Source organism: Populus euphratica, unplaced genomic scaffold (assembly GCF_000495115.2).
Source record: "Populus euphratica unplaced genomic scaffold, PopEup_1.0 scaffold20.1, whole genome shotgun sequence".
NCBI lineage: Eukaryota > Viridiplantae > Streptophyta > Magnoliopsida > Malpighiales > Salicaceae > Populus > Populus euphratica.
The window spans coordinates 3203664-3212772 of NW_011499854.1; the positions used below are offsets into that span (position 1 = coordinate 3203664).

At 35.3% G+C, this 9109-nt stretch overlaps 2 protein-coding genes across 2 annotated transcripts; one reads left to right on the forward strand and one right to left on the reverse strand.

Moving 5' to 3' along the window:
• Positions 1–11: 11 nt before the first annotated feature.
• Positions 12–911, reverse strand: LOC105122764 (uncharacterized). Its single transcript, XM_011022051.1, has one exon. The coding sequence runs from the start codon at positions 590–592 to the stop codon at positions 263–265; it is 330 nt and encodes a 109-aa protein (XP_011020353.1). The 5' UTR covers positions 593–911; the 3' UTR covers positions 12–262.
• A 3028-nt stretch (positions 912–3939) lies between these two features.
• Positions 3940–6041, forward strand: LOC105122765 (40S ribosomal protein S2-3-like). Its single transcript, XM_011022052.1, has 2 exons — positions 3940–4630; positions 5659–6041. The coding sequence occupies exons 1-2, from the start codon at positions 3971–3973 to the stop codon at positions 5809–5811; spliced, it is 813 nt and encodes a 270-aa protein (XP_011020354.1). The 5' UTR covers positions 3940–3970; the 3' UTR covers positions 5812–6041.
• The last annotated feature ends 3068 nt before the right edge of the window (positions 6042–9109 follow it).

Below are 9109 nucleotides of genomic sequence, written 5' to 3' on the forward strand. Positions count from 1 at the left end.
GGAAACCTAGAAAACTGCAAACTGATCAGTCTAATTGAAGATAAAAAGGCATACACTCTATTAAGTTTCTGCTGAAATCATTACTCGACATCCCTTTTAATTGTTCTGTTAAATGATACTTAGCATATGATGATGAATGGCACTCCACTGAAGCAGTAAAAGCGTAATCACTCTCTACTAAGCTAAAACAATGTTAATATGTGATAATATTCCAAGATATTTTCTGCTATGATGCCTTAGTTCTGCACTTCTATGGCCATATTCACTTCTTTGCCTCTTCTGCTGCCGCTGCCGCTGCTGGCTTTGCCTCTGCTGGCGGGGGTGGCGGGGCGGGGATTCCACCATCAATACAACTCCTACATCTGCTCTCTACCCAACCTTCTATGTCATGCTCTCCATTGCCGCCAAAGTGTCGCCCACCGCATAACCGTGCAAGAATCCCTGCAATAACAGCTGCTATAGTGATCACAGCTAAGACAACAACAAGGGTTTCGATCGAATGATTTGTATTGCCGCTTGGTTTCGCCACTGCTGGTGGCGGCTGGACTACTGGTGTCAACTGCTCGTTTAATCTTTCCTCTAAGGTCCCCATGAAAGGAAATATGAATACGAACAGCTGGTGTAATATGAAAGAGAGAGAGAGGGAGAGAGTCACAACCAAGATGAGAGCAAGCGGTAGGACTAGGTAAAGAATAGATGTGCGTCTAAAGCCAGAGCAAAAAGAAAGGTAGCTGACTGCGGTGAAAAGGAATGGGAACGTTAAAAGGGAGGATAAACAGAATATATATATATAGCATAAGAGGGGTAAAGAGACGAGGGTTACAGTGGCATATAGGGAAATGTAGAAGAATATATAGCTGAAGTATCAAGAAAATGGGAAGACGAGGCAATAGACTAGTATCAGTGAGTAAGGTTGCCCGAATGGCAAGGAAAACAAGAAGACGAGAAGCTTGAGAGGCTGTGTGAGGATTAAAACCAACAAAAATGATAATATGATGTAAATAATGCGGCAATGGTAGTAACTGAAATAGTATTCCTGGATTGAAACATTTTGTACTTCTACTTTTGGTAGCTTGGTTCATCTTTATGGCGATTGTTTTTCTTTTATATAATGATGATTTCTTTAACTTCTTTGGCTTTACTATTCAAGCTGGTGTGATTTTTGAGGTGTAAAACATGGATGAAAGGCCAAAAGGCCCTGCAGCATTACTTGAATCTTTGAATTGAGAACAAGTTCAAGAAGCACTTCTAGCTCTGTGTCAGATTGTAAATTGAATTTTCTATCCCAAATCTATTGATTTCTCTTCCCAATTTGTCCTTTGTGATATCACATGTTGATGTTGGCCATCAAGACGAGCCCCTTTCTTTTTCTTACTTCTTGAAACCTTCCCGGTTTGTCCTTAGTTACTTGCTAGTATCATGTCATGGAAGTGTGAGAAGTTTAGGTCAAATTCACTCCGTGCCCAGTTGGCTAATTTGTCAACTAGTAAAGTAGATGTTGATGGGTAGAATCCGTTCACCTGAGATGGTCAAGTCCTTGTATAGTGACCCTTCAGGCTCAGGGACCCAGCCCTGACTTGCCTTCATACCCACCATGTGTAACATGCAGAGAGTGACAAGAACAGAAATAGAGCTGATAGCATGCTCATAATTCATTTTCCCCAGAACCATTTATAGATCTGTCTTGAAAGGAAGTTTGAAAACTCGCTTGCATGTTCAATGATGCCCACAGGCTCGCCGTATTCAATAATTTCTGTCGTTTTTAAGGTGAGATGCAGTTCTCCTGTAAACAGGTCCAAGGACAGCCTGCTACTTCAATGCTTAAGAAGTGTCCTCTCCGTGTTGTTCATGGAGGATCCTAGGCTGTTAGTACAACTGGGGAGTCCTTGAGTGCTCTGAATCCTTAAAATTCTGTCATTCATCGTGTAGACTTTTTCTTACCATTTGATTTATGGTTGGACTCAAAACCTAGTTTTTATATTATTATTATGGAAGAAATTCACTTGGTGAAATCCAGTGATAAAATTTTTAATAATTTTATTTTAATATTAAAGATTTTTTTTAAAAAAAAATGTTATTAAAAAAAAAAACAGATGGAGACTTGATGACATGTCTTCTCTGGAAGGTTCTCCAACAAGTATATACTTCCAGATAAATGGTATCCCAGCAAACGGGACAGGTGAAATATAGGGGTGGGAGGTGGGGCTAATGCCCTGTCTAGAAAGAGAGGAATGTTAGAGGTAAAAAATATGACTTTTAGTGTGTGTTTGTTACCGTATTTAAAATATATATATATATATATAAAAGAATTAATTTAAAAAATATATATCTTGTTAAAATTATTGTGAAATAGAATTTTGCATGCAAAATAAATAAAAAATAAATCTTAATATATAAAAATAAGTTATTTTAAATTATACAAAATCAAAATTTAATATGCAATTATCCGTGTAATTCAATGTAAAAATAGAATTATTTGACTAATCAAATAGTTTTTTTCTATAATATGATAAAAAAAAAGCTACTATAATATTAAACATATTGTGAGTTGTTTTTTTATTTAAAAATACATTAAAATAGTTTTTTTTTTTAAATTATTTTTTACATTAGCCTAATTTTTTTAAAATAAAGCATATTTTTGAAATATGTTCTAGAACAAAAATTACAGTACTCTCAAACACTAATAATACTAAACAACATAAAAGTTATTATTATTATTTTAGATCAACCCATCATCTTAAAAAGTCCCGTGTTCCAGCCTTTTTTTTATCAAATAAAAAAAACTAAAAATCCATAATAATCATTTGAAGGATTTTGACTTGTATTAACTAATTACAATGGAGAAAAGTAATTATTTTCTTAATAACGTTGGAAAGCCTATCATTTAACCCATTTCCCCTGCTTGGCTTATATGCTTACATTACTAAATGAATTTTAATTCCACATTGAATACTTTAGAAAAAAAAAAGTCATTGTAAATAAAACAAGAAAAAAAGAAAAGAAAAAAAGAAAAGAAAAGAAAAGAAAAGAAAAAGGAAAGATAGAAAGGAAAGAAGAGTACTTGGGCTTCCAGCCAGGTCCCGGATCTATTGAGCTTAAATAATATATTGGGCCTTAATGTACTTACCAGAGGCCCAAAACAATCACATCTCAATAGAGAAGCCCAAACGTAGCTATGAGGAGGGCCATAATCTGATGAATTTTGCCCAAGACCATGTTTGGATCATCGTCAAGCTCACTGGTCTCGAACTATTGATCCATGCCAGCAGCAGCTTGTATCTCGGGGACTTTAAAGGACCCAATTGGTAAGAGAATATTTGTAAACAATTCCATACTATAATTTATCGTAATTAAATTGAGTTAAAACTTTATTTTGACTCTACTTCTTCTCTCCAAATCTATTTTTTTATGCTTTTTTTAATTAAAATCATGTGAGAAAATTTAAATCTTTCTTATATATATATATAAGGAAACAAAGGAAACTATTTTAATAAATCAGCAATAATATAATTATAATAAGGTATTCGAATTTTCCATGGATTTTACTATTTTATTTTTCTTGAATTTAATATAATTAAATGATCGTTATTTTTATCACAAATAGAAGGGCTCGTTTGAAATGATGATTTTTACTGAAAAATTGATCTTCATGAGGTGGAACGAACAATGGAGGATCCGATTTTGCAAAATGTTTTGAATTTTAGAGCAACTCTAGAATACCAAACAAATATCAGTATAAAAATAAAATTTCCAATTCCACATGTAGTTCAAGAACTCAATTAAACAAGATTTAATTTGAGGTACCAAAATAATTAAAACGGAAAAGTTTAGCAACTACCTCAAACATTAACCTCTCACTCACTAACCCTAGCTCTCCCCTTCTCTTATAAAACCCTTCTTCTCAACACTCCTTCCGCATCTGCCTCTCTCTCGAAACCCTAATTTCGATCGTTTAACAGAACCAGCAATCATGGCAGAGCGGCCCCCCGCAGAACGTGGTTCCTTCGGCCGTGGTTTCGGTGGCCGTGGTGGACGGGGAGACCGTGGTGGCCGAGGCCGCCGCCGCGGGGGACGCAAAGAGGAAGAAGAAAAATGGGTTCCCGTCACCAAACTAAGCCGCCTTGTGAAAGACGGAAAAATATCCTCCGTGGAACAAATCTACCTTCACTCCCTGCCCATCAAGGAGTATCAAATCATTGACACTCTCATTGGCCCTGGTTTGAAAGATGAGGTGATGAAAATCACCCCAGTTCAAAAACAAACCAGAGCCGGTCAGCGAACCCGGTTCAAGGCCTTTGTTGTAGTTGGCGATTGTAATGGACATGTTGGGTTGGGTGTGAAGTGTGCTAAAGAGGTGGCTACTGCCATTCGCGGGGCTATTATTCTGGCTAAACTGTCGATTATTCCTGTGAGAAGAGGGTACTGGGGAAACAAGATCGGAAAGCCACATACTGTGCCTTGTAAGGTTACAGGGAAGTGTGGAAGTGTAACTGTGAGAATGGTTCCTGCCCCTCGTGGAGCTGGGATCGTTGCTGCTAGGGTTCCAAAGAAGGTGCTTCAGTTTGCCGGGATTGATGATGTTTTCACATCATCCAGAGGATCTACCAAGACTCTTGGAAACTTCGTCAAGGTTTGTTTTTTATTTAGAACTCTGACGTGGGTTTTATTTTGTTGTTTCGAAATAGGGTTGGTCATGTTAGTTTCATTGGGTAAATTTGAAGTGATTTATTGCTGTGATTAAGAGATGTGTATATTGTCAATGTTAATTATGGATGTGTGATTGCTTGTTTTATATTGGTTTGATGTCTTAATCATGGTGGCAGAGAATTGTCTTAATGATGATGAAGTTGCTTAATCTACAGGATTTTCAATCATGTCAGTGTGAGTGAGTGAGTGAGTGGCTGTTAGTTTTTAAATTTAAAAGATTATGTTAATTGTTGCTGTGGAAATGTTTTGATCTGAGGAATTCTGCTTACTCTTTCGGTCTTAATTTTCAAGAATAGTAATGGATTTGTATGTTGAGAAAACTGAGGCATTCTTTTTTACCAAGAAGTTGTCTTCACTGTTGGTCCATTTTTTTCTGTTGTCATGGGCTTGCTTGTGTTAAATTTATTATTGAATGATTTACATTTGTTGGAAGCTAAAGCAAACATAATCTGCACTTTTTATCTCTTTCCTGCCTGACCTTGTTATCTTGTTTGGGGTTATCATTGTGAAGTGGTTTTTTTTCTCTCTCCTGATATTAAGGTGGTTCGTCAAGATTGGGGAGATGGATAGGGTAACTGCATTGAAGGGGAATGCAAACCCGTTTGTTTGTTTTGGGTTTAGCTTCTTTACCTTGAGTGGCTATAATGTATTGCAATTTGGTACTGTTATTGTGGGTATCTCTTGTTGATCCTTGGGGGTCCTTTCAATTAGGTTTTGTGAGTTGGAATGTCTACTACTTGCCTACTTGTTTATTGACTTCTGTTTGATGTTGAAACTTTGGTGCTCCTAAATATTTGCATTGAGCTTGTTAGGTACTTATTTTATGTAACCCTCTTCTGTGCTTCACTGCTTGATTGGTTGTTTTTTCTCTTGCTATAGTTGTTGGGTGTTAGTATCCATAGGATTAAGGGTGTGTATTTGTGTGGATATCTAACCTTTATTCATCTGCAGGCAACGTTTGACTGCTTGCTGAAGACTTATGGGTTCCTTACACCTGACTTTTGGAAGGAGACCCGCTTTGTAAGATCTCCATTCCAAGAGTACACAGATCTCTTGGCAAAGCCTACTAGCAAGGTTCTCATCACTGATATTCATCAAGAATGATTCTGGTGTTGCCTGGGATTCCATTGAGGGTATTACGAGACAATGTTTTTCTTTGGTATAGTCTGTAGTTAAAAAATGCTTGTCGTATTTCCGTGAGGATAGCTATGTTTGTTTTGGATTTCTTTCCAAGTTTTGGTTTGGATTTTTAAATGCTATTTTGAATGGATTTGCAATATCTTGCATGTTTTAATGCTTGTCTGAATATTTTCTTGAAAATTTTCAGGACAATTTTTTGTTGATGTGCGCCTTTCAAATCTAGCACCTAGGTTGACATCCTTCTACTCTAATACCACTCACCGATCCATGGTGTTTAAGGTTGATATTTTTCTCTCAATTATAGCATCCATTAATTATTTTTGGTTCAGAACGAGGGTGAGGTTGTCACCGGTCCTTTGATTTGATTAGATGACAGCATGAGTTAATCGTCAATTTTATTTGGATAAGGATAACGAGGGTGCTTGATATATATGGCAATGTGAATTGAGGTCTGGATTGTTGCGGTCACTACATTTGCAGTTGGCTCCTTGACTGTTATGCGCGAATACTGATGTCTGGTATTGGTTTCGTTTCTTTGTGTCGCTTAGAAGCCTATGCCCGTCGTCCTTCATGATTTCCCCTGTTTCTGGTGCAACCAGATTTGATCCCCTGTTTTTAGTGCATTGCAAGTGATTTTTACGAGTTCAGTTGGCACGCAAACTCACTCAAACTTTATAGGGACGGGTGAGGTGGTCATTGCAAGTGATGTTTCAGTTGTATCGAGATAATGTTGGGTGCAAACCAAGGTCGAGTTTTGAACCATTGATGGGTGAATCTGGGGCACTCAAGGTTTGAACCGGGATCAAGGGGGCTGGAATCAGGATTAGGCCCTGGATGTGACCAGGTTTGAATCACCAGGGTTTAATTCGACATTGAGTCTGAGGCATCCAGGTTTGGGGCCATCGAGATGGGGCGGAGTCAAGTATGAAACCCGAAGATCCAACTGAGACCGAGTATACAGCACTAAGGTGTTAAGTCGAGGTTGAGTCAACTTGATTTCGGAAACTAATTATATTTTTATAGAAATACTTAGTTAAACAAACAAGTATTCAAGTTTTTTTAAAAAAAAAGAGAAAAAGAAAATTAATAAACTAAAATACAAAAACAGAAAATGTTACCAAACGGCCTCTGATGGCTAGGTGTGGTTTGTGTTCAAGCTTTGCGATTTGTAGCTATATATAAAACGAGCCAACTGATGCCCTATTGGTTGGGTTGGATTACATTCTAGATATCTAACGGGGTGCTCAAACCAGATGTGCCTTTCATGAACCTACTACATATTTAATATTTAATAAACGTTAATAAAACAATAAAACACCCCTAGAAAACTTGTGCATACGGGGGTTTACAAGACGCCCCTTTTCCTTTGGCCAGCAGGAGCCAAAAACTCTCATCTTGGATTGATCATGTGCATTGAAATCAAAATAGACTTAAATCTATTTTTCTCACCCACACCCCCCCCGGCGGATGATAATTACCCTGAATTTTTGCTCACAATTAATCACCATTAAATCAATATTATTTTTTGTCCTAAAACAATTGCTTGTTACTTTTTCTAGCGATTTGACCAGGTGATTGTAATCTTAATAAGCCCTTTTGCTTGCAAGTGAAAATGAGGCCAAGATGCTTGATCATAATTACATTATAATGCATGGCACTTGTATTAAAAAAATAAAAAAATCAATGAGCCGTTGAAAACAAGATGGGTCGATTCAATAGCTTATATCGCCTATTCTTTGAAATAAAAAAACTAGCTTCAAATCATCTAGTAACAGACTAAACGGTAAAAACTTAGAATCAAAAAATTTGTTTATTTTATTGTTTTAGGTTCGAGTCAATATAATAACTGTTAAAAAATTTATATAATTATTAATTTTAATACTAATAAAATTAATTAAAATATATATAAGTTAATTAAACTGTCATCTTAATAATAATTAGAAAAAAAAACTAGCTCCATGCCATGAGAGCGGTGTCCTCACTTTTGCATTGAAGAGATGGCGCCACTCTATCAATCACTGTCATACATGCTTTTTATATTTTGCGTAATTATTCCCACGCTTTAGCAACACCAACACCCATTGCGGAAACCTTTTTTACCTTTGTTTCTCCTACCTGAATGCATCTTCCTAGATTATCTGTTTTTTCCAGATATTATAGCTTCGCGTGCATGTCATAAGGTGACAGTCTATATAGTGATATCTAAATTAGATTCTTTGTGTAAGTTTTTTTATCCTTCCCCTTGTGACTGGAGGTCGAGTCTCTCTCTTAGAAGCTTGTATTTGATAGTAAGGTGGATAATATTTTTTTCAGGTGTTTTTTAAGCTTCTCTGCATGTTAGGATTTTATTTTATTTTATTTTTGAATAAGAATAGAGTATTTATATTTGATTGGTGTGGATACTTTGATATTGATTGGTGGATAATAATATAGATTGAATATTATAAAGAAAGACAAATAGTATAGGGTTTTTATTGTTTATCAAAGTATAAATTATTATGCATTGAAGCAGTATAAAAATATAATTTTACTTATAGAAAAAACTTGTTATGTATGCAATTGGATTGAGTTTGTCGTGAAATACATTTAATATTAAAAAAATAGTTGGGGATGGAATGGTTCATTCGGATTTATTAGAGTCCGACATTATAAAATAACATGGTTGCCAGCCATTTGATGCTGAATTAAACATATTTATTATACTCAGACATAGTATTAAAACCAAAAAAATATAATTGCTTAACCTAAATCTTTTTTAAAAAAAAATATTACATATTTATTATACTCAGACATAGTATTAAAACCAAAAAAATATAATTGCTAAACCTAAATCTTTTTTTTTTAAATATTATCAACTTGTTGTGAATAGCAGGTTAATACACTAATGTTATCTAAATTTTATATATATACACGCGCGCTCTTGTGTAACTTAGTGTATTTGATAGAGTAGTGGAACAGTGATTTTCAACTATGAATGCATTAAATTGATCCCTTTTCCAGATTTTTTTAATTTATTTTTAACACAGACAAATTAAAACTATAAAAAATACATAAAAGACAGGGCTTCAATTTAATTCCTTTTCAGACAAAAAAAAAATTGAAATGCACAATGCTAAATACACACAAAGTTTGCTTCTCTACATGTTAAGATTTCCATTTTTTGAATAAAAATAAAATATTTTTATCTGATTGGTGTGGATATTTTGATATTAATTGGTGGATAAGAATCTTTCATCAGTGAGACCTAACAACCGATCTTTAA